Below are 26,096 nucleotides of genomic sequence, written 5' to 3' on the forward strand. Positions count from 1 at the left end.
AGGATAAGAATGTGTTCCCCCTTGCTTGTTGATGTACCACATGACAGTTGTGTTGTCTGTTAGAATCAACACCTGCCCTGGAAGAAGTAACTCCTTGAAAGCCATTAATGCAAACTGGACTGCTAACATCTCCTTCATGTTGATATGTAGATGCTGTAGTCTGGCAGGCCACTTGTCTTGTATCCACTTTCCATTCAGATGAGCTCCCCAAGCTATGTCTGAGGCATCTGTCGTTAGAATCTGACTCGCCTCTGGCCAGGTCACAGAGAGTCCCTTGTTTAGGTGACATTCCTGAGCCCACCACAAAAATTCCTTTTAAATGCAAGGTATTATTGGAATGACAGTGTCCAAATCCTGGCAGTGCTGTGTCCATACATTTTTTAGATACCATTGTAGCTTCCTCATATGCAGTTTGGCATTGGGAAGCACCAGAATACAAGATGCCATGAACCCTAAGGCTTGAAGGACTGTCCTTGCAGTCAGCCCGGACTGAAGAGACAGTTGATGGAAGTAAAGGGAAAGATTCTTTTGTTTGTCCGGGGTTAAAAAGGCCATCTGGGCTGCTGTATTCAGTCTCACACCCAGAAAGCACATGTCTTGAGAGGGTACTAGACTGGACTTTATTTCGTTCACAGAATACCCCAGGCATCTTAGCACTGCTATCACATATTCCAGATGCTGAAGAAGCTCGTCCTTTTCTTGAGCCAGAATCAGACAGTCGTCCAAGTAAGGATAGATTTGTATTCCTTTTAGCCTGAAGAAAGCTACAACTGGAGCCAGAACTTTTGTGAATACTCTGGGCGCAGTAGATAAGCCAAAGGGCAATGCAGAGAACTGATAATGGGAATTTCCAGCTCGGAAACGCAGATACTTCCTGCAACTGAGACTGATAGGCACATGAAGGTAAGCCTCCTTGAGATCTAAAGTTACCATCCAGTGATCCTTGCCCAGCAGAGGTAAAAGCTGTTGTAACGTCAACATTTTGAACTTGGGAATGTCCAGATAAGTGTTGAGGATAGACAAATCCAAAATTGGTCTCCACGTGTTCCCCTTTTTTGGTACTAGGAACAGGCGAGAATAAAATCCTAGGCCCCTTTCTGGCACAGGAACCGGCTGAATGGCCCCTATCTGGAGTAACAGAGAAATTTGCTTGTGAGCCTCTTTTCTTTGTATAGGAGGAATGTCTGGCATGCCTTTGAAAGGAGGCAAGGTATGGAAATAAAACCTGTAACCGTGGTGAACGATATCCAATAGCCATTTGTCTTGGGTAATAACACTCCAATTTTCTTTGAAAAGTGCCAGCCTTCCTCCCAAAGGTGCTGCCAAACGAGAAGGCTCTGGCAGCTGAAAAGGCAAGTCATTGGGTCTGCTTACGAAAGGACTGACCCCTGCCCTCACCAGAAGACTGGGCAGGCGAACTTCCTTGTTCTAGGCCTAAAAGAACCTTGAGCTCTGCCCCTACCATGTCTAGATCTACCCCTAGACTGAGAATCATAAGAAGGATAAGTCCACCCCTTAGTAGGCCAATTTCTACTAAACTTTGGAGGCTGAACCTGCAAAAAATCTTTAACAGTCTGCATAGACTTAGCCTTGTCCTCCATTTTCTTTAAAACTGCTTCCACAGGCGCACCAAATAACACATCAGACTGTAAAGGAGCATCTAAAATTCTTGTCTTTACATGTTCAGCTAAATTCTGATCCCTCAGCCAGGCGTGCCTGCGAAGAACAGAACCAGTGGCTGCCACCCTCGAAGAGGCCTGTACAGCATCAAAACCACATTGCAAGGAATGCTTACCCACCTGTTCAGAAACATGAACTAAATCCTGCAATTCTTTACACTCAATACCTTCCGCCAGAGCATCTACCTTAGACTTCAATTGTGAAAGGAGATAATTTTGGTATTTCAACATGTAAAACTGGCAATTCAAAGCCCTCGTGGCTAAAGTGGAGGAAGTATACACCTTCTTTCCCCATCTATCCAAAGCCCTTGCCTCTTTAGCAGAAGGAACAGGATTTTTAACAACAGAAGCCTTAACACCTTTAGGGCCCTGAGAAACAGTTTCTGGGTCTGCCCTAGGACTCTTAAAAAGATACTTATGAGCTTCAGGCACCCTATAATACCTATCCGGTTTAACTGGGGCAGGAGGCAAAGAATCAGGGTTCAGGGAAGCCTCTGCAAAAACATCCTCTACCACATCCAGAACAGGGGGTATAGCTAAAGGCCTATGCTGGGGTAGAAACAAAAATTCCCTAAGCCTTTTCCTGGAATCAGAGAAATCTTGACCTTCCCATTTAAAATGCTCCCTCATGGAATGAAGAGTCTCTGAAAAAGAAAAATCCTCAGGAGGAGAAGCCGAAGGCGTAGAGTCATCTACATCAGAATCAGAATAAGGAGGATACTCCTGCAAGTCTTCAGCCGAAGACTCAGAAGCCTCCGAGCACTGCTCAAAACTCTCAAGCTCAGGTTCCACCCTAGGCCTCTTATCAGGGGGGGGCATAGAACCTCTAATCATAGTAATCAAATCTTCTGCCATTTTAAGCATATGTGTCTTAGGCAGAGACCCTGAAGAACTAAGCGACACCCCTACTGAACTTAACCCTGGCCTGCCTCTAGAAGAAGCCTTGGAAACAGAAGGGAGGGCCTAACCACCTTAGGAAGGGAGGGAGAACAGCTACCTGAGAAGCCCCTTCAGCCTGGCCTACCTCCTGAGAGGACACATCTTGTAACAGTAAAGTCTCTCCCTGAGAATCCAAAGGAACTTCTGGTAGAACCACCGGCTCCACCGAGCCCTCTAAAGAACCGACGTCCGGGACAGACGGTTCTTCCACCCTAGGCTTCGCTGCTTTGTCCTTGCGCTTTTTAGACGAAGCGGGCGACGGAGCATCCGACGGCATGTTGTAATTACAACGCTTCCCAAAAACTAACCTGGCACAATCTAATCTTCTCTTAATAGTGCGTTTGTTAAATCTAGCACAAGAGCGACAGCCAACAACGTCGTGCTCAGGCCCTAAGCAAGGTATACACAAGGTATGGTAATCTCTATAAGGTATCTGTTTCCCACAAGAAATACAGTTATTCACTTTTTCTGACATCCGGTAAAATACTGAGGCAAGAAAAAACCAAAATATTCCCCAACGGGGTACTTAGCCAACTTTGATTCGGTCTGAAACTCCGACTTCAGAAAATTTCAGAACGCCAACCTGCACTCGCAATACTGCTTCTGCATCGGACCATGCGGCAAAAAAGACTGAGGATATGACGTCGGTCATGCGCATTTGTACCCTGACGTCCTGATGTCAGACAAATGCGCCTTGACCGACGTCAGCCTTATACTTTGGTATTCGGGCCGACTGGACAGCGGGCTACCCAAGTGTTAGGACTGCAGCAATGTGAGATGAAGAACATCATTGCCTCTGCCTTAAATCTGTCCCACCAGCATGTCCTGTTCATCTCCCAGCGACAGCTGCATCTTTGGAACAGGTTACCAATCCATGTGAAACACAGCACCTCTATGACACTGTTCAAGATGAAAATGGAGAGGTGGATGGGGGCACTGTAAATTCTTACTGAGGACAGCACCAATGACCCTCCTGGACATGGGCAGTCATCACTAAATGCAATCTTGGGTACTGACTAGCATTTCTATGGCATTACATTGAGATGAATCGGCTAGGCTTAAAATGACCTCCAGGTCGATAGCCTAGTACTCTCCTATGAGTAACAATAAATCAGCGTTGTTCATGAAACACAGAAGGTTTTGCATGAGTAACTAAAGCTGCTGTAAAACAGAACTAGAAAGTAACACGACTGAATCTGTTAATGTACTTACATACTTGGGGGTACGGCTATAGTGTGCACTGACCTTCATTTCTATTGACAAGACTGTTCAAAGAACATTGACCTAAATATCTACATGGTATATAATGTTGGAGTACTTAATTTAACAGTGCTAAAGAACTATTAGCAAAATGGCTGTTCTTATGTGAACACTTGAATATGCCCTGCTACTGGTTGCTTGTGACATGATCAGCAAAAAAAAAATCTACAGTGTTTTCCCATCACAGGTCCATCCAGAAACAAACCAGCATAAATGCAACACTTTGGTTGAAGTTAATAAGCTTCCTACTGTACCGAGGGCAGAACACCTCATTGGCACTTTATATTTTACATTACGTAATTTAATTCACTGCATATCCTTATGGACAAACCTAAAAGTAGAAATACATACAAGAATACTGCAATTAATTCATCATCAACAAAAGTCTATATGCGATCAAGTTCAGCATCATCACAACTCAACTTACTTCATCATTCCATTATATGCCCATTCAAAGCCTTTTCCATTTCAGGCCTTGAAACTTATCTCTGTAACACCATTTCCCTAGCAATTTCAGTGTCACTGTAAAAGTGAACAATGAATTTACACAGGGCTGTCTTCTGATGTGGTAACAATAGAACTAAGAACTATTAATATACCAGTACTAAATACCAATACTAAATCTTCTGATGTGGTAACAATAGAACTAAGAACTATTAATACCAAATGTTAAGAAATCTTAATGCCATTATAATCTTCACTTTTCATACTGTTCAAAAGTACTGACACACAAATTCAAGCCAATGTTGTACAAACAATGTATGAGTACATTTGTCATTTCTGTTTTACTTGTATTTTGTAGTTAGATTGTGAAAGTAAAACTACCCTTCTGGTTCAGCTCAACAACCTGCAAAATAAAATTTCACAGTCCATGTTTGGAGACTTCAGACCCCCACAGGAGAATGCTAACCCACATTTCTTAGTAGTCAGAAGCCTGGCAAAAAGTTCATTTAATTCTTATCTTTCAAATAAAATCAGTCTTGCACTGCATCAAAACAAAGAAGCCAAGAGGACAAGTGTCAAGTACCCTCCTCCACAGAATACACACAATCTCCCAAAATGACACTGCCATGCTCAAAACAATAGTGCAGCCTGGTGAAGTTTTCAAATTTATGTAAACAGGATAAAAGCTATCCCTCCCATCCATGTTCAGTATCCAGTCAATTTAATGTAGGACCATAGGAATCTGGAACCCATAATGATTAACAGGCACAAGTCTGGAAATTAGTTGCAGATGGAGTGTCAGCCTATAACACAGTATAAACAACTCACTCTGCATGCATGTCATGTATACCCCTCTTCCTTCATTAACAAATTAATTACATACAAGATCAAAGTGTAAAACTTCTTGGCATTACAAAACTTAAATGCTGACCGGCTTAAGCCTCATAATAGCTTACAGAACACAATAATAATAAGCCTTAAGCTGTCATAAATCACACCACCAACAACTAGGCCACACAAGAGAACCTGCAAACCAGAGGAAAAGTAGAAAAGGAGATTAGTAATGGAGAGACTAAAGAAATAGAAACTGAAGTTATGGAGTACCTACAAAGTGAAGGATTCAGTGTAGAAAATGAAATACAGAAATCACAACAACAGGATAAAGTGATGGATATTCAAATTAAGGGGAAACCAGTGGAACAGGAAACAACTGGTCAGGTGCCATATCAAGATACTTTGGAGCCTTCCACAGGAAATCAGTATAAACATTCACTTGAAGCTAGACAGCAAGGAAAGGAACAGAAAACTGTGGAAACTCTGATGCAATCAATGTTGAGGAGTGACAGGCCACTGAGTTCCCATATGACAGAGCAACAGATGGGCACAGGATGAAATTGAACAGAAGGTGCCACAGGAAGCTGCTATAGAACTTTCTACAGAATGCCCACAGGAAACAAAAAACAAGGGATGTGCCCACAGTTTGGAAGAAAATGACCTAAGAGAAGAGTTGCTTCATTTAATAGACATGGATAGATAACATATTAAGATCAATGAGAGAAACAGATTGCAAAAGGTCAATAAAACCCAAAAAGTCAGAAGTTTAATAAAACAAATGAATGCAGTAATCAGAACTGTCCATAAAGATCCATGTGATGTAACAGAAGTAAACAGGATATAGTATTATGCTGTCAAATTAATAACTGATAAAGATCTACCACAAGAATACAGGATAGTGAGGGAAAGGAAAGGAAGAAATTGAATACCATCATGAAAGTATCGAATAGAGAAAACTATAAAGCAATTCAGACAGGAAGCATCACTCTTAGAAGACTATAGAAGAGGGAATATATCAACAAAAATACTAAGATAGATGTGATTAAAGCAATGCACAGTATTAGAACAGACCAGGATCCATCATACACTAGCTCAAATAAACTAAAAAATTCAGCACAAACGGAAGAACTTTGAAGATACACAGATAAATATAAAGGAAAGGTACAAAATAAGCAATTTATTGATGACCCAAAAAAGCTTTATAGAAAATTGGGAAATGAGATAAAAGGAATTGAAAGACTGCCAAAAAAAAGAGGAAGTAGATACATTTTGGAGAAGTATCTATGAAGATCCAGTGAAACACATAGATGCTAAATGGACAGAAGAAGTAAAAGAAAGAATAAGAAGTTTAAAGGTGAAGGATATGAAATGGGATGAAGTAACAGCCAGAGAGATCGAGACAAAAGATAAGAAAAGCCTCTAATTGTAAAACCCCAGGCACAGATGCAGTACCTAACTTTTGGTTATAAGTATTAACATCTTTGCACAAGGATTTAGCCATATGTAAGAATTATTTATATGCGCACCCCAAACAGACATCAACATGGCTAACAGGCAAAACAATGCTCCTTCTTAAGAGTGAACCTGCAAGCTACCCTAAAAATTATAGACCAATAACTTGCCTTCCAATAACGTATAAACTATACACAGGAATTGATGCCGACAGAGTTTATTATAATCGTTTAGAAGAAAACTCAATTATGGCAGTAGAACAAAAGGCCAACAAAAGAAAGTCATATGGAACAAAGGATCATTTGTTGTTAAATAAAGTCATACTAGAGAACTGTAAAAAGGGGAAGAATTTAAGTATAGCATGGATTGACTATAAAAAAGCATTTGATAGTATCCCACATTCACGGATAAAAGAGTGCTTAAAAATGTACAAGATACACAATACACTGATTGACTACATTACAGTAACCATGAAACAGTGGCAGACCACTTTACAATTAAGGTACGATACAGGACAGATTATTATCCCAGGGATAAAAATTCAAAGGGGGATATTCCTGGGTGACTCTCTCTCACCACTGCTATTCTGCCTAGCCATTAACCCATTAAGCTGTTTACTTAACTTAGGCCATGGCTATAATTTGGCTCCTAAAAAACAACAAAGTTTAAGACGTCTCATCTTCTCTTTGTCAATGATTTAAAACTGTATAGCTCATAAGATGAGGACTGAAAGCACAGCTGCAGGTTGTCAGAACTTTTTCAGATGATATAAGAATGTCATTTGGTCTTGATAAGTGTGCAAAAGCAACCTTTAAAGCAGGGAAAACATCAGTTTGGGACAAGAATGTGAAAAAAAAGAACTTGAGCAAGCGGGAGTGTATAAATATTTGGGAACTGATGAAGGATCAGCAATAAAACATGAACAAATGCGAATAAAACTTAGAAAGGAATACTTTTTAATTCTGAAAACAGTGTTGACATCTAGGAACAAAATCCAAGCTATAAACCAATTTGCTCTTCCTGTCCTAACTTACAGTTTTGGAGTGATTTACTGGCCCCAAAATGCGTTGGATAGATTAGATAGGAAAACAAGAGGATGCTTCATGCTCACCAAATGATTTATAAAAATCAGTGTATACCAAGATTATACATTCCCCGTTCCGAGGGAGGGATGGGCCTCCTTGAAATTGATTACTTGCATAAATCTGCAATCACAGGACTCCATACATACCTGCTGACCTCACAAGAAACAAATGTAGTGAAAGTTTTGAAACATGAAGAGAATAAATCTAAGATGACTTCGCTGCTTAATTTAGTAGAAGCATATCGACGTCAAGCAGGAATGGAAATTAAACCAGAAATACATAAAAATCAGATGGCAACTGAATGTGCCAAAAAACAAAAAGAATATAAGGCGAAGGACCATATTGAGAAGGCAAGAAATGTGGACAAAGCATAAATATAGTTGCAACTATAGAAAACTTCTGGAAGAACCTCATGTTGATCAGGATCGAGCACAGGAATGGTTAAGGAGAGGCGAATTCAAACCAAGAGATAAAAGGTTAATACTGGCAGCCCAAGATAGTGAGCTATGTACATGCTGGTTTACAAAGTCCATTGAACATGTGGGAGAAACAGACAAATGTAGGTTTTGTAAAATAGAACTGGAAACTGTCGCACACCTCATTGCTGGTTGTGACATATTAATGGCAGAAGGGCTGTATACTGAAAGGCATAATAATGTGGCAAGACTGTTGCACTGGGGATTGTGCAAGCATTATGGTACTGAAGTGGCTGAAAAACACTGGAAGCATGAGCCACAAAGCATCATAGAAAATGATGAAGTTTATATCACATGGGATCACCCATTACCAACAGTTCAAAAGATAGATGCTAGAAAAACAGATATAGTGGTCCAAGAAAAGAAGACAAAAGTAGCATCGATCACTGAAATTGTTACACCCAGTGACTACCAAATAGATCACACCAGAAGTATTACAGTTAAAATTCCTTTTAATCTTATATTGAGCTCCACATATAAAAAAAAAAATCCCCCGGCAGGATGTATTTACAATATGCACAACAGCCACATTTTTTCATCCCTGTGTTCAATAATGCAGGGGCAAAGGGTGCTAGAGTAGATTTTTTATTGTTCTACTCCTCCTAAAATATTTTCTTAGTTCATGTCCTAATGAACCTAATCAACTTCCATTTTATAACTGATAAAGTTTTATTACCATGGATGTTAAAGACCTATACACTGTAATACGTCAGGAGCTAGGTGTCAGTTGAGGTACTGACTTATAATTTATGAAGGAGGATGATCATCGAGAGATTTATCTGATAGAGAGTCTAATTGACATAGTATTGAAAAATAATTTCATTTTGTTTGATAAAAAATTCTTTCTCCAGAAGAGTGGGGTGGCTATGGGGTCCCCATGTGGGGCTACTTTTGCCAGCATAGTCATGGCGTATTGGGAGAAACAATTCATTTTTGAAAATGCCCTTGTATTTAAACAAATCTATTGGTATACACGATACCTGGATGACATCTTCCTGATATGGAAGCATGATGAGGAGTCAGCAGTTAAATTTGTTGATTACATTAACAGTACTACTGACTTTCTACGTTTTTCGCCCATCGCTAAGTCACTCTGTTGCATTTTTGGATGTTTATTTAACCAGGGACGAATTAAACCACAGGTATCTGGCAAAACTCTAGAGTAAGGTTACATAATCAAATACCTTCCTACATTATGAGAGTGCCCACCCACATCATCAAAAGAGGAGAGTTATGAAGGGCCAATTGATAAGGGCAGCCCATATGGTGTCATTGGACAAAGACTGTAGTGTTGAGTGTAACAAATTAAAAGAGATGTTCCTGAGGAGAGGTTATCCATCTGACCTCATAGACGGACTGACAGCGGAAGTTCTTAAGAATATTGGCCATTTTGTACCTATACTGAATAGGTCTGCTAACTCCACAAGTACTGAACATGATACTGTTACACCTCTTAATGCAGTTGTAAGTATTACAACATGTTTTGGGATTAGCAATATTTTATTCGTGTTCGTGTTGTGTGGATTGTCATCCTTATACATTAAAGTTGAGGTGGTTTTGCAGTCGAGTCTTTCGCCTCCTTTTTTCTGAAATTTTGCAACTAACCTTATTATTATTCTACTGATATATCAGAAATAAGAAATCTAATTTTCAAAAATTGGGTCATACCTTTGGAAGACCCCACTATAATATTTAAGGTAGGACATCAGCCTAGAATAATTTTTAGGAGGAGTAGAACAATAAAAAAATCTACTCTAGCACCCCTTGCCCCCTGCTTTATTGAACACAGGGATGAAAAAATGTGGCCGTTTTGCATACTGTAAATACATCCTGACGGGGGATTTTTTTGTTATATGTGGAGCTTGACATAGGATTAAGGGGAATTTTTAACTGTAATACTTCTGGTGTGATCTATTTGGGCCAATGCCAGCAATGTACCTCATTTTACATAGTTAAGGCAGAAAGACATTTCAAGCAACATATATATGAGCATCAATCTAGTATTAGTAAGAAGAACTTAAATAATGTTCTGGCTAGACATGTGGAAGAAAACTCTAACCATGTCTTTAAATACATAGTAATCAATCAAGTTATAAAAAACATTAGAGGGGCACCATGGTCATTGGAATTAGAAATAAGTGAGCTTTGGTGGCAACTTAAATTAAATGCCTTCTCTTTTCCTGGCCTAAATGAAAACTGTTCCTAGTCATGTTTTCTTAAATTAAAATCACTTGAAAGATAATTATTAATATGGTTATTCTGTAAATTTAATCTTATATTATGTTATTACAGCTATTTAATATCGCTAAGTAGACCTGTTTCTTTAAACAGGCGTCATCGTATTATTAACTTTTACACCATTTTAACAATTGGTTAATTGAAAATGTATAGACTATAAAACCAAAGCTTTATCTGTATGTCATTGTCTGAAGAGGTTCATGTGGATTTTTCTTGAATGAAAGCGCTTACGTGCACTTAAATACATGTTTGGAGATTTTAACTGTTGGAACCTTATTTTTTCCATTAATTTTTGTTATTTCTGTTCTATAGTATTAGAAACCCAAAAGATCTGGAGAAATTAAAAAAGAGAACCTGCAACATTTTAGAACAGACTATTATTAGTAAAGCAGCAACAGATTCTTAAAAGCAACAATACTCCCTAACAGCAAACGTGATCACAGGCCATTTATGAGAAAACTGTTTGCTAAAGAGCTTAAACCTCCACATATACTGGTATCTGGACACCATAAAAAGTAAATTCTTCATCCACAGATGAGGTCTAGACTAGTTATCAATTCTGTAATGTAAAATTTTATATTGGTCATTAGCCAACTTTAATTATGCTTCACTTGGACTACAAGAGAAAATCTTTCCACTCAATTCCACTCACCAAAGGAAGACTTGAGAGAGAAAGAAGCCAATTACTCCAATAAAGCTAAAGGCAAAGCATAAATTAAGACAAAACAAAACCAAATACTGGACTAACAATTCCTTAAATTCAGAAGAAAATACAAAGCTGAAGTAACGTGCTAATTTGTATACACAAGAAATAGATTACAGTATTTTCTCTCATACCAAAATAAGTTCTAGCATAAAATAACCAAGCACACAGGCTAAATAAAATGGTTTAAGCAACAGTTTGTTTGTTGGGTGGGGGTTCAACTACCAAACATGCTTTAAGAAGATTTTTCCAAAAGGATAGTAACTCTCTTGCCTTCATATTCAACACATTTTTTTCAACAACCAAGATCCCCTGAACATCAAAAATTCCTATTCTGTCCCAGGAGTTCACCTTTCTAACTTTTGCACATTAAAACATTTTCTGAAGCAACTCATTCATATGGGTAATACACATACAACAACAACCTATAATCCTACATTTAAAACTCTGTCGGTTCATCACTCACTTTCATTAAACTCAGGGCTAATTTTGTGGGAATCATCCCCCAGCCATTCACTACCTTATGCAGACAACCTTAAACTTGTGACAAGAAACTTCTGTATTTCTTGCCTTTGTTGAGTTTCTTGAAACATTCATAATGCAGTTCCCAAAGCGGAGAAGTATGACACTGTAGTACAAAAGCAATAGGAATTCAGAAAAGTCACTAATAATATGGCATGTCGCATATACTATTACCGCAAATATGGACAGAGGGCAAGTAAAGAACCTTGACAAATGTAAAAAAAACTCAACACGAATCTTTCTATGTCACTGCACAACTTTAGACCAAATGTTCTCTCAGGACACCTTTGACTGTTTTTTCTTCAATCACACACTAGCAATGAGGAGAAGTAATACACTCTTTATCATGAACTGTCCCTCTCAGGAATACTAATGTTCTCTCTGTTCACTAATAAAGACATATAAGTAGTGTCAAATTCTCCTGTGATTTTCCATCAAAACATATTTTTGAATAATTACTGCAGAAAATGAAATAATTCTGTAACCAAAAACCCTTAACTGTAAGATGAAACACAAAGTCTACAACACTGACCCTTTACTTTGGTGATACAGTGAATGTTTATTTTTTGCAGCAACTGTGGGTTTGGTCTGCCATATGAAATCTTGTACAAAAATTCCTTACTTATGGTTGCAACCTTTTCAGATGCTTAAAAAATACACAGTCACTCCATATTCAGTACTAGTGTTTCTGTATATAAGCATAGCTGCAAATTTAGGATTATTCAAATTGTAAAAAAAAAAAAAATGAAAAGAAAAACAGAATACACAATTGTATATAGCTATATACAAGCACATAGTAGCTCTATATGTGGAAGAGATTCAATGGGAAAAAATAAAACTAATATGATCATATTAAGCTTACTTAGCATGGAACACAGTTACAAATCCAGGCTGTTACAAAATGATGAATACTTAAGGCTGTCCTGAACACTTTGGGGTTGGTATAGTTTCAGGGTATGGACAAGCTGACAATTTGTAAACCGTTACTGAAAGGTGAATCCTAATGCTACTTGGCATCAAAGAAAAGACTATTAGGAATTTGTAAGAGGACCCAAGAGAGAGCTGGAGTATGCCACTATAGTATGGGTTGAACAGTATGAATTCTATCATCCAGTAATTTATTGGGGGGCGGGGGCAAAAGCCCAAAAACCAGGGACACATTTTAAACGTTGCTTGTATAATGTTGGAAAGTTGCTAGAATAAAATGCTGCATTACCATCGTACATTTCACTGCCAAGTATTGAACCCAGGACCCTGTGCAAAACAGTCAAAGCAACATACCACTATGCCAAATCATCTGTTTTGTGAAAGAAAGCAAGACTGAAACTTAAATGGCTACCATTTAGTGAATTCAGTTCTTACCATAATTGTCAACCTCTTAGCACAAAACACCTGAACAAAGCCAATAATGGGGCAATACAGCCTCCAAACATATTCAGTGAATTCAGTTCTCACCATAGCTCTCAACTTCTTAGCAAAAAAACACGTAGACAAAGCCAGTAACGGGGGAATACAGCCCCCAAACATATTCAGTTAATTCAGTTCTCACCATAGCTGTCAACCTTAGCACAAAAAAACCTGGACAAAGCCAATAATGGGGGAATACGGTCCCAAAAATAGGGACAAATTTCAAATACCCATGTTACAAACTTAGAAAATTGCTAGAATAAAAGGTTTTGTGTTACCATGTACGTTCTGAAGAATATGAAGTCTGAAATTCAAATGCCTGTTATTTTTATTTATTTAACATTTGTTAAACAGGAAAGTCTGACTTGGAACAAAAGCCAATTTTCAGCAGAGGCCCAGGGAGAAACACTCCAGACATATGTCTTTGTAAGATGGGAGAACATGCAGACTCCACACAGAAGGCAATCCAGCCAAGAATCATACCAGAGAACCTGTAGCTGTCAAGCAACAATGCTACCAGTGCACCACTGCACTACTGACTGTGTAAGGTAACAAAAATACAGAAACCACAGATTTTATGAAGAACAGAACAGAACAAATATGAGGCAAAAATCTGCAAATATTTTACAAATGGTGTTGGGTAGGGAATTCAGGCCCTTGCCGCCTGCAACCAAGGTACAGTGTCCAAGCCTGAGGTATTCTCTACCCACCACCATGTGTTCTCACTAGCCACCAGTATACAGAAACTGAGGCATTGTACACACACACACACACACACACACACACACACACACACACACACACACAAACACTAAATGTAGACAAGCACAGTTGTTTAAACATCAACAGCTGAATGGCTTAAATGACTGCTGTTTAATGCCCTTGTGCCCAATCTACAACTCTTCCATGGTGACCATCATGCCTCCCTACCAGCTTGAGCCTGTGGCAGCTGCCCTTTCATCCCACCTTAGCTACCATACCAACATTTGTAAAATAAATTTAAAATTGTTATAAGCTCCAGTGTAAACAATCTCACATGTACTCTGAAGGCATACAAGACCATTTTTCAGTAATACATTTTAGTTACCAAATTACATGGATTTACCAAACATTAATGTTATAGAAGATGAGGAAAAAAAAGAGCAGCATGGAAGTATGTCCCATGATCTCATGCAGCCATATCAATGTGTGTTCCTTATTTATTCACATCAGCCTCCGCAAAGCCAAATATGAATTCACACCAAGTACCTTTCACTTGTCAGATCTAACATGTTTCTCTGCAATTGCTCCACAGTGTCTTCTAATTCCAACAGTCTCTGTCTCTGCATATGCATATCTTCTTTGGTCTGTACAAGTTCTTTTGTTTGCTGCTCAGTTTCACGGTTCACTTTTGTTAGACTTTCTTCTTTTGTTAAGAGCTAGAATTAGACAAGATACATTTACAAATAAAATCACAAAATTTCTTTCACTACAAGCATGACAATTACTGGTAAGGATTACGTATCAGTCTAATGAAAGTGAGTGCTTTGTTTTCTCAAAGAACTGCTAATCACTTGACATGCTAAATTTTATAAAAATTAATTAAAGCAGGAACTTCCATCAATGAAAGCCTAAATCAGAGTGTAGCTATAGTATCAACTTGGAATTTATCCATTAAATATCTTATGCAACCTACAAGTTTAATGAAGTACTATAATCTGCATCAGAAAAACATGACAGAAGCTACATTTCCTATAGCTGTAAATCTTACAAACAAAACATACAAAAGACACAGTTACTCAACACTTGGCTGACTGCTTCCCAAACTAGATTTTTCGGAGTGGCATTATTTAGATAATGTCAAGAAAGGAGATTATTAAAGGAATTGTATCAAAACAGGGCCATTAGGGTTATGAAGCCAGATAATGGCAGTGGAGTGGCGATGGACAGTGTTGACTATTCCTTCAAACTGTTTTGATGACTTTCTGACAAGGACATCTATCCAAGATTAACATAACATATGCCAAAACTGATTATGACTCGACGGACTTGTATTTACAGTATGTTATTGATCATTCATTATACTTTGTTATGGTTTTTCATCCTAGACACCTTCAATTTCTGGGATTCCCACGACTCATAAAAGTAATTTTGAACCACCACGAAGACCGACTGTGGCTGCTAATGCCCAAGACTGAGCCACTTGCTGTTTATATTGATACAAAATTTAAGTGTATGCTGGACAACAAGACTTGCATTTTGTGAGATACATGGCATCTCTTGGGCACTTTGAATGCAGTGCCTTACAATGGTGATGTAATTTTTATTACAACAGATGTAGTACATTCACCATCATTCCTTACACTAATGGTCTAGAAACTGTTGGACACTTGTTGGCCATTTCTGACACTTTTTCTAACACTGATATTATGGTAATGAATTACTTGTAGTTTTGTCAAATCACTACATATTTTTTGAAGGTGAATGTTTCCATCTAAAGACCAGCATAGCTATGGGGGCAGCTTGTGCCCCCCCCCTTTATGCCAACACTGTTTTGGCTGTTTGGAAGGATAAGTTTGTGTTTACATCACAGTACTGTGCTAAAGTGCAAGTACATTACCGATTTTTGGATCAGAGGAGATTACTAGGGTATCAACCCAGAGATCATTTCAACCCTAGCTGTTTTATCCCAACGTAATGCCATAAAAATGTTAGCTAATACCAAAGGCTGCATCTAGTAATGAATGCCCATGTCCAGGAGGGTTGTGGGCTCTATTCCCAGTAAGAATTTACAGTGCCCCAATCACTCAACCAGGTTCCCTTTGAACAGTGTTATAGAGGTGCTCTATTTCACATGAATAGGTAGCATATTCCAAAGACACAGCAGTTGCTGGGAGATCAATCTGTCCCTCCAGCAATTAAGTTGCAGGCCATATTTAGGTCCCTGGAACAGGTGGTCTTAGTCTCTTTTGATCTATGGATACACAGCAACTTTATTAGGTTTGGGTCTGAGATTGCTCTGTAAGCCAGGCATAAGTCTCCCCTAAGAAGTCTATATGATGCACAGTAAAGTGACAGGGTCTTTAGTCGGCCTGTGTATGGCACGTGCTGGAATCTCTTGATGTTCTTCGCTAGAAACCTCTGAGGTCTCTCCAACTGCTGCAGGTGCTTTGTAGGGTACATGCCGAACAAGATGTTATACTCAATTATGAGCCAGATTAGTGCAGAGTATAGAGGGGTTATAAACTCTTTTGCTGTCAAGACAATACCTTTACTAATCAAGTGTGCTACATCGAAAGCCTTCCTTACTACAGTAGACACATGGTGATTGAAGTAAAGATTGTGGTCAACTTGTGAACCCAGGTCCCTTACACCTTTGTGGGTACTTAGGGTATTGCTGATTTGACAGTGTTAGGGGACATTGTTTGTGCTGAAGGGAACGATGATGCATTTCTTTGCAGTCAGTTTGAGACTGTGACTAAAACACCAATCATTGGTCTGCTTAAGACCCTCCTGGAGTATAGTGACATAATTTGGGGATTCAATAATTGCACCCAGTTTACAGTTGTCTTCAAACATGGTCAGCCATAACCCCTTAATTTTGACCTGAACTTCTGAGAAGTATAGACCAAACAGTAGGGGGCCCTGCAATGACCCCTGTGGCACCCCACTGGTAACAGGTCTGCTGGTGGATGTGTAGTTGCCCAGTTTGATAGTGTGTCCAGTTTGTGAGTGAATTAACAATCCATCTTACAACAAAGGGGATTACATTCAATTTGCTTAGTTTATTGGTAATGCCTGAGTGTGGGATTGTGGTGAAAGCCTTTGCCAAGTTGGGGTATGCTGTGTGCACAGATATGCCTTCATCAATAGCCCTGGTCAAATTTAGCCCTGGTCAAATTTTTGAAAAAATCCACAAGATTTAACAGGCAGGATCTACCTAACACAGCCAAACTGGGTAGGATCCAAGGTTTGGGGGTCGCCTATGTCTTTATTTATGAGGTCCACAATGATGCATTCCATGGCCTTACAAATGAAGCTAGTCACACTTATGGTCTGTAATTCCCGGGTCTGTTGCTAAGCCACCTTTGTGTTACTGTTCTCCATTCTGCAGGAACAAAGCCTATAGTTAGATTATGATTGAAAAGGGTACTTAATGGTGATGCTAGTGCTATTTTAGCCTGTTTAGAAGCCAGCCTGGGATGCCGTTTGGTCCCACAGAGGCTGTATTTTTTGCCTTGGACAAGGTTTTGATGACTTGTTCTTCAGGTATGTAGGAAGAGGGGGAAGTTTGGGGCAAGGTTTGTGACAGATTTGGAAGGAATAGGGGGTGAAATTTTCGCCAAACTTATCTGCTAGCAGGTTTGCTATCTCTGTGGAGTCAGTGTGTGCGATACTGTTGGTCACTAATTCTGCACATGCTTGGGTCCTACCTTTTAGGCTATGTATGTAGTTGTAAAAGGCCTTATGGTTATCCTTAGCTGTGCTAGCTAAGTTTTTCTCAAAGAGGCCCTTAGAGAATTTGACAAGTTGTCTTATTTCCATGCTGAGGAAGGTGATAGAAGTGCTGCCAGGATATGCAGTTTTTTGGTTTAAGCTCCTAGCGTTTTACAGCATGACCTTTATTTTTTTATGATTGGGAAATTTCACATTAGGAAATTTGTTTTCCAGACTTTGCCTAAAATAGACACTATGGGGAGGCAGGTGCCTTTGCCAGCAGGCAAACTCCTAGAGGTGCCAGGTGCAAACTGTCTCTGGCAAAGCAGTGAGGTTTGTTGACCATTGCTTCCCAGGGTGACAGGAACTGGATCCCCTTTGAATGACACCAAAAAACTAAGCCAATTACTGAAATCAATCATTTTTTGTTTATACTGTGGCATCATTCTAGGTGAGGGTAGAATGCTGCTCAAGGCTAAGGACATACCTGTCTGGGACGCATACTCAGAGAGCTCAATCATGTCTCTCTTCATATTAGTCCAGTGAGGTACGTCTCAGGTCATTCACGAACTATGACAGCGTCATAATGGTACTTGTTGCTGAGAGACCTGAGTGCATGCATTACCTGATGAATTCTGATGGCATTCTTATTTTTTGGAATGGTTATGCAGATGAATTAGAGTGTTTTGTGTCCTACTTAGAAAGTGCTACACACTATTTGAGGTTTACATATCACTATTTAGATATTTATTTAAGTAAAAATAGCAATTTAAGATGTTTTTCATCTATGATTTATCATGAGACTTACTCCTACTCTTTTTTACATTGAGAGTTGCCATTATATGCACCAAAAATTAGTATTGTAAAGGGTCAGACAGTGCAAATTTCAAGACTTATTAGTGAGGATTTGTTTTATGCTTGAATGGGATAACTTGATTTCTATGTTTTTTGACAGAAGTTATTCAAAACTGTTACATAATATGTGAGGAATGAGGTAGAAGAGACGGATTTACCCTATTATAAATCCTAATGGGAATATTAGTGTCATTACAAAGTTAAGGACCCTCCTTCCTCATTACCACAGGCAGGATCCTTCATTGGTTTTACCCCTTAGTACTGACACTTAAAATATACAAAGACAGTAAAGGCTTAGGATATAACTTCTGATTACGACATTAAGAACAAGTTGGGTGATGCACCAAATACAGTTCAATAGCAAAGGTAGAAACATTAAAGAAATTTCATGAAGTGAACTCTAAGCATAATTTCACAAGTACAAAGATGAAATTAATGAGAAAATGCAGATGATGTAACTTTTTCTCTACATGTGCTCTCAAACTAGCTACATTTCTGCTTAAAATACAATTTTTTCAGCATTTTTCTCTCTCTCCTCTCTGGTGCTCCCTCCCCACATCTGACAATTTTATCTATACCTATGCTCTTTTCTCTTTAGCTTTCAGTCATTCCTCTCTCTTCTTTCTGCTGCTCCTAACATCTCCTTCCAGCCCCCTATCTTAATTCTTTCCTTGCATCTCTCCAATTGTAAATTCTACCTTCAACTCTACTTTTTTATGCTTTACTTCTCTCTTTCTTAATTTACAGTCTACAACCAGGAATTTGGAATCCCCCTGCGGAGAACATGTGACTGAAAATTATGCATTCTTGGCAATACAATTCAATCCAAGGACTGGTGCACAGTAGCCAATGACAGGAGCATTAACACCTCTAAAGGCTCTATGTACGTCTCCTAAATATTCCATCCCCACTCAGAGTTACTAAGTATTCTTTTGTATTTTAAAATAATAAAGAAAAACAAAAAGGTTTCTATCCTGGTAGTGGCAAGTGCATGTCATCTCGGTTGCCTTATCCACACTCTAAACAGGTCTAACTTACTACAGTTGTGTCTCTTACCCTAGATCCCTTCTTTCACTTCTGCATTTAACTAATTCTAGCTAAAGTATTCAGAAGCTACAGACCCCCCTTCTCTTTCACTTACTTTGCCAGGGTTATTCTAATATCTACTGCTAACTCCCCTCAAGCTATCCCTTCTAACTACTGCTGCACTCACAATGTAGACTAATATTTCAGGGTCTCACTGATTGTTTTTCTGCCCTAGCGATTCTACCGCTCGCAGCTATTGCCTCTCCGTTGAAATGCCTACCCCCATTCCCACTCACCCCCACTTTCCTTAAATTTATATCCCCTAGCCACACCTCCTTCCAACAACTAACCAATAGAACTTGCCAACTTCCAGGTCTCTACTTCCTTCCACTTAACACCATCCCCACCTATCGACATGGCTCCCTCCACTGCACATCTACTATACTTATCCCATACTCTGTTACTACTAGCACTTCTAACACAATTCCCATCAATCAACCCCACATTAACTTTCACCAAACTCACTTATGCATATGACTCCCTTTGCACCCCAACTGACAGCTATTCAGAAATAAACCCCAATCTCTTTTATACAACTCCATTACTCTGCTCAAAAATATATATCCTTCCCACAAACTACTCGATTTACACTTCAAGCTATAACAACCTCCTTTTATTGCACTATATCAGCTCCAAACTAATCACCTTTGATCAACTTTCATTTATTTTCTTGACATTAGCCCAATGTGGTGACATCCATTCCAACCCTGGTCCTTCTACCACCAATCACCCAATGGCAACAAACCCCACAAACTGCTTAAAATCACTACACATGACTACCATAAACCTTCAAAGTATCTGCAATAAAACCTCTAACCTACATGCCTGGTTAGCTCATAATACAACAGAAATCCTAGCTACTACTGAGACATGATTAAAGCCTGCTATAGAAGACTCAGAATTTCTCCCTTCCAGCTATAGTGTAATAAGGGTTGATAGAATCAACAAGAAAGAGATGGCATTGCCATCCTAATTCCTTAATATTCTTAACATACTTCCATTTACCGGTCACACCCCACATCCCCCTAAATGCTGAAATCTCGGACTCCTTCCTAAAAGTTAACAACTCTAAAAAATGTATCATAGTCCTATACATTCCCGAGGTAATAACATCCCTGTTCTAGGAGAATTATTATCCTGGGCTTGTGAACATTAATTTGTCTAACAGTTCCTTAAAAACTTCATCCACCAATATTAACCTGTTTCACTATACCCAACTAATCTCCACCCCCACTAGATATAATAAAAATCAAGGAAGGAACCATCTTAGACTGGATCCTAGTCTCAGACCGAACAAAAGTCTCATCAGCTGGTACCCTCCCTAACTCTACGAGAGATCACCTTCCTGCCTTATTACCCAAGCCTGTCCCCCTTCCACAAAAAACATCACTTCAAACATGTCAGGAAAAGCAATATCCTAAAAAGCATAAATTTGGATAACCTAAAAACTGTCTCCCTAGATGATGCCCTGCACTGCTTTAACACCACTTTTTAAAAATATTAGAAAGCCTCGTACCCACCCAAACTAAAAGAATAAGAACAAATCATGCTCCTTGGTTAAATAAATCTACTAAGGAAATAACTAGGGACAAAACCTGGAAGCTATGGTATAACACAAGAACAACTCAGACTTATTAAAATACAAGCAACTTCGTAACCAGATAAAAAAACTTGTATCCAAAGGCAAGAAAAAATACTACTTGAACCTTCAAAAAAAAAAATCATAAAAACAACCCAAAGCTATTCTGGTCCTCCATTAGCACTCTCCTAAACCCTGGCACAAAAGATAATCCTTGCCCCTACCCAGACGAAACATCAGGTCAAATAGCAAGCATGTTCAACTCCTACTTCGTAGACCCTATAGCTAATATAACAGCCACATTCTCCCAACCTCTCATTTCAACTAACTTCCCAAGTAATACTCCACTCTCTCAGCATACACAGCCTCAGCCTCCTCTCTCTACCACAAACACATTAGGCCAAACTACTCCCTGTACTCATAAACCCCTCATCCACCCATACAAACTTAGCTAAATCCAGTTCCTTGCCAGAATTCAAACTCTCTACTGTCCCTACAACAAACATAAAAAAACTTCCTCGGAAACTAATGCCCAGCTCAAATGCAACAGATGCCACACCTGCAGAATACCTAAAAATCGCAGCAGATGCTATTGCTTACGCCATCAGCATTCTCATAAACAGATCCATCCAAGAATCCTATGTCCCCAACCTCTGCAAAAAAGCCAACATACTACTTTTCCACAAAGGAGGTACATCAATAGATATTTCTAACTTCTGCCCTATAGCTATCCTATCCTATCCCCCATCTCCAAACTCCTTGAAAAATGTGTATACACCCAACTTCTAAAATTCCTTCTCAAAAATCAAATACTTTCTCAAACACAACATGGTTTCAGATTTGGCCACAGTACTTCAGCTGCACTTGTATCCATTATGGGCTTAGTTAATAAAGCCCACAACTCCGGAAAGATAGTCTCCATTCTATTTCTGGATTTATCTAAAGCCTTTGATACCATCGTTCACACACTCCTCATTTCCCAGCTTTCTAACACTGGACTATTTACTCCATCTCTCAACTGGTTCAAAAGGTACCTATCTGATAGAGAACATGTTGTAAAATAGCAACACTCTATATCCCCATATATATCCACAACCCCACTGGTGTTCCCAAAGGCTCCATATTAGGATCCCCTACTGTCTAACATTTTCAACAATCTCCATCTATCACTTCAACAAGGGTGCCTTGTTCAGTATGCAGATAACTCTACCATAATCTGCTCTACTGAAAACTCAACTCAACTATAGCAAATTACTCAATCTGCATTTACTACCATTGGACGGCACAGTGGTGCAGCGGTTAACATTGTCACCTCACAGCAAGAGGTTCTCCAGTTCGATTCTCTGCTGGGGAGCCTTCTGTGTGGAGTTTGCATGTTCTTCCTGCATTCGCATGGGTTTCCTCCGATATTCTAAAGACAAACGAATGGAGCGTTTCTCCCTAGGCCTCCCCTGAAAATAGGCTCTGTGTAGCCTAGTCGGACTTTCCCGGTCAACAAATGTTAAATAAAATAAAATAAAATAGAGACTTGACTCCACAATAACCACCAGTCTTTAAACACAAATAAAACCTTCTTCTTCTTCTTTCGGCTTTTCCCGGTTAGGGGTCGCCACAGCGGATCACCTGACCGCTCATGATTGGCAGTGGAGCTTTAGTGTTGAGTTGCCAGCCCGGCGCCTAACCTTCCACAGAAGGCACACACATGCACACACACACACCTAGAGCCAATTTAGAGTGTCCAATCCACCTACAACATGTCTTTGGGATGTGGGAGGAAACCGGAGCACCCAGAGGAAACCCACCTGACTACAGGGAGGACATGTAGACCCCGCACAGAAGGCATCCCAACCAAGGATCGAACCGGAGAATCTCTTGCTGTGAGGTGGCAATGCTAACCGCTTCACCACCGTGGACGCCCTTTAAACGCAAATAAAACCAAGATCATAATATTCACCACAATGGAAACACTCCCATTTGCAAATCTGAGATCCACATATTCTTTCTAAACACAAAAATTTAATTTGTTATCTAGACCAAACTGTTAGGTGTTATAATTGACGAAAACCTAAATTTGAGCTACACATACAAAAAAAAAAAACACCACCACAACTCACAAAATCCAGACAAACATTTCCTTTCCCTCCCCACAAAACAAGTACTTGCTTCTACTTATCTACTTCCTTCTCTAGTCTACGGTGCCCCATTACTAACCAACCTCCAATCCTCCCTCTACTCTACAGTGCCCCATTACTAACCAAACTCCAATCCTCCCTCAAAACAATATCAGAAATATGCTACAACAAGACAGCCAAATTTGCAACAAACAACCACTACTCCACCCACCTCTCCATACTCCTAAAAACACTGAACTGGCTCAAACTCCCCCACTATTTTACTCATCTCCAATTAACTACCACACACAAAATACTTACTAAACACAGAAGTGCCCTGCTCTAAAGTCCTTATTCCCCCACTACAACCCCACTAGGTCTCTAAGATCAGAAAACCAACATCTCCTCCAAATTCAGAAAGCTAAGCTGGTCAGCTACTATACTCCTGGGTAATAGCTAAACTCTGGAACAGCCTTTCTCCAGCTATTCGCACAACACCATGCATGGTCTCCTTCAAAACCACCTTACACACGCAACTTCACTCCAAATGCCTCTGTAACTGCACTAAGCCTCCTCCAGCCACTACCTAGACCATAGTGCCTTCCTACCATTCCCCTTAATCTCCTTTGTAAACATACTTCTCTATACATCAGTCTCAAGTACACTATCATTTCTTCATAAACTCTCTCTTTACCCATTTCTACTAACGACCTTCTCTCCTGACCTCCATCTGCATTACTGCCACCATTCTTACCTCTACTGGTATCACAACTTCTTAAATGTTCCTTCCCATATTCTTCCATTCATTTTCCTCTTATATACTACAGCTTCTGCAACATCACTGCTATAGCCTCAAAGTCTTTCCTAGCTCTAATATCTCTGTCATTACCAAAGTATTATGCATTTTATATTGACCCATATTACTATGCCAACTATAGTTGCACTACACTGCAATTAGTTATATGCGTATCAAGTGAGTACATAAGCATTTTATATTCACACAAACTTCCACATCAGCTATAGTTATACTGCATGGCAATTAGTTTATCAAGTGTGTTTATATATTCCAAATGTACTACTATTAAGAACTTTTTTTCCTCCCTTTGTGCAGTATATACTCAGTGTGCCTTGTTATGTACTATATATTCTATTTGTGTTTTCTTGTGGAACTTTTCTCCCCAGGCCTCCACTGAAAATGGGCTCTGCTTGGCCCAGTTGACTTCCAAGTAAACAAATGCCAATAAATAAATAAATGACAGGCCATATGTTACTGTCAGAAATTTTGAAAGAAGCATTCCATGTCTTAATCACTATAATTGAGACACAACAGGAGTTGTTTATGTAGCTCCACGTGTGTCATGTTCCGCATTTTAAGTTGGAAAAATTATAAGAACGAGGGCCTCACCACAAGGAATATCAAACATTATTGAGAATGTTGCTTAATTTTCAGGGTATGACCTAGAAATTAAAATACATACAAGGAAAGGCAGTGTAAGTATAGGAGATATGCCAAGTACAGCGAATTTAACAGAACACGATATTTACTACAAAGAGAGAGAGTTACAAGAGTCTTTCAGTGACTCTACAGATGGAAAATATAGAATAATAAGTAAATTCAAAGAAGTAATGACACTGACTTGGAAATTAAGCTACTAAAAGAAGCGACTATGAGAGGCTGACCAGAGCAAAATAATTTAACCAGAAAGGAAATATAGTTTTCCTTTCCCATCTGGGAAAAAGAGTAGTGTCTAGGACTTAATGCTCAAAACTGACTAAATTTCTACATCTACCCAGTTGAAAAGTCAGCTAATTATAAGAATACAACAGTCATACCTTGCTATAATGCAGTGCAAGGAATATAGCAAAAAGCATTATGCTCTGGTTATGAATGTCAATACAGATGTAGAATGTGCTCAAAGACTAAGACAACCACAACAAAAATATGTAAGATGTTGCCCTATAAAATACTGAGTAAACCCTGCAGTCGAGTGGTCACTGAAACGCTCCAATTCAGTACAGCTGTAAATTTGATACATGTGGATAACCACTCTATCTTGAAATTGTTAAATTAATGGATACTGGCACAAACAGTAAAAGTGTACTGAAATTAGTCTTTTCCAGGTAAGGTACATCGGATGTCCCCATTTTAGATAATAGTCTGCAATTCAGCAGAGTTTTAAACATGAGCAGGAGTTCAACTGCGTTAGTCCAAGCCCAATATGCCCACAACTGAATGGCCAGATAGACAGAACTATGGCAAAACTGAAGACCCTGATGAAACTGCCGTAGCAGCAACTATAGGGACTGTAATCTTGTAGATTTGGAATGTACATGCAGTCCACTACAGAATCTTAACTACTCATTAACTCGCATAGTAGTGTGCAGATTAAAAAGCAGAGGACTAATGCCCACAGCTTTACTAATGTCAGAAAAGTAAGGCAAGGTGAAGAGGATGCTAGGAAAAAAAATCAGCAAAAGCAGAATTATGGCAAGCATGCCAGAAGACTCTCAACTGCAAAGAAGAAGCACAGTGAGCATAAAGCTTGAAAGTAGTCTTAAATAAATTAAATATGCTTGCTGTGCCTTCACAAGTATTTGAGTTATGAGAACAGTCCCCAAAGGAACATCCGTAGTGAAAAGACACCAGTCCCATTAAATAAGTCACATTTAAAAGACTAAAGAAACCAGCCAGATATAGACAGTCAATTGTAATACTAAAGACAAAAAAGCTGCATTCATTAAAATATCTACAGAAAGTAAATTATCCAGTTTGGTATGAAAATTGCATGCCACGAATATCGTAGACTTGATATTAAAATTATTAATGTACCATCCAAATAATGCCTCACAGAATACTTAGAACATTTTACAGCTAAAAAAAAACTGGATGCAAGATACTGTCGTATATACCTTTACATATTAGAGAAAAGCCAGCAAATCCATGAAAAGTACAGTTTTGTACCTACCATAAATGTAGATGTTCGAGGATCCACATTGCTGCAGTCCTAAC

The 26,096-nt window shown here is 39.1% G+C and overlaps 1 protein-coding gene across 1 annotated transcript in view; it reads right to left on the reverse strand.

The window, feature by feature from the left end:
• Positions 1 to 26,096, reverse strand: part of GOLGA1 (golgin A1) — a 2,378,923-nt gene that overhangs the window by 1,692,791 nt on the left and 660,036 nt on the right. The window contains exon 8 of the mRNA XM_044058132.1: positions 14,288 to 14,457. Within this exon, the coding sequence (XP_043914067.1) occupies positions 14,288 to 14,457 (170 nt within the window). The remainder of the gene's footprint in view (positions 1 to 14,287; positions 14,458 to 26,096) is intronic.

This window comes from Protopterus annectens, chromosome 16.part0, assembly GCF_019279795.1.
Source record: "Protopterus annectens isolate FY-2018-M chromosome 16.part0, PAN1.0, whole genome shotgun sequence".
NCBI lineage: Eukaryota > Metazoa > Chordata > Ceratodontiformes > Protopteridae > Protopterus > Protopterus annectens.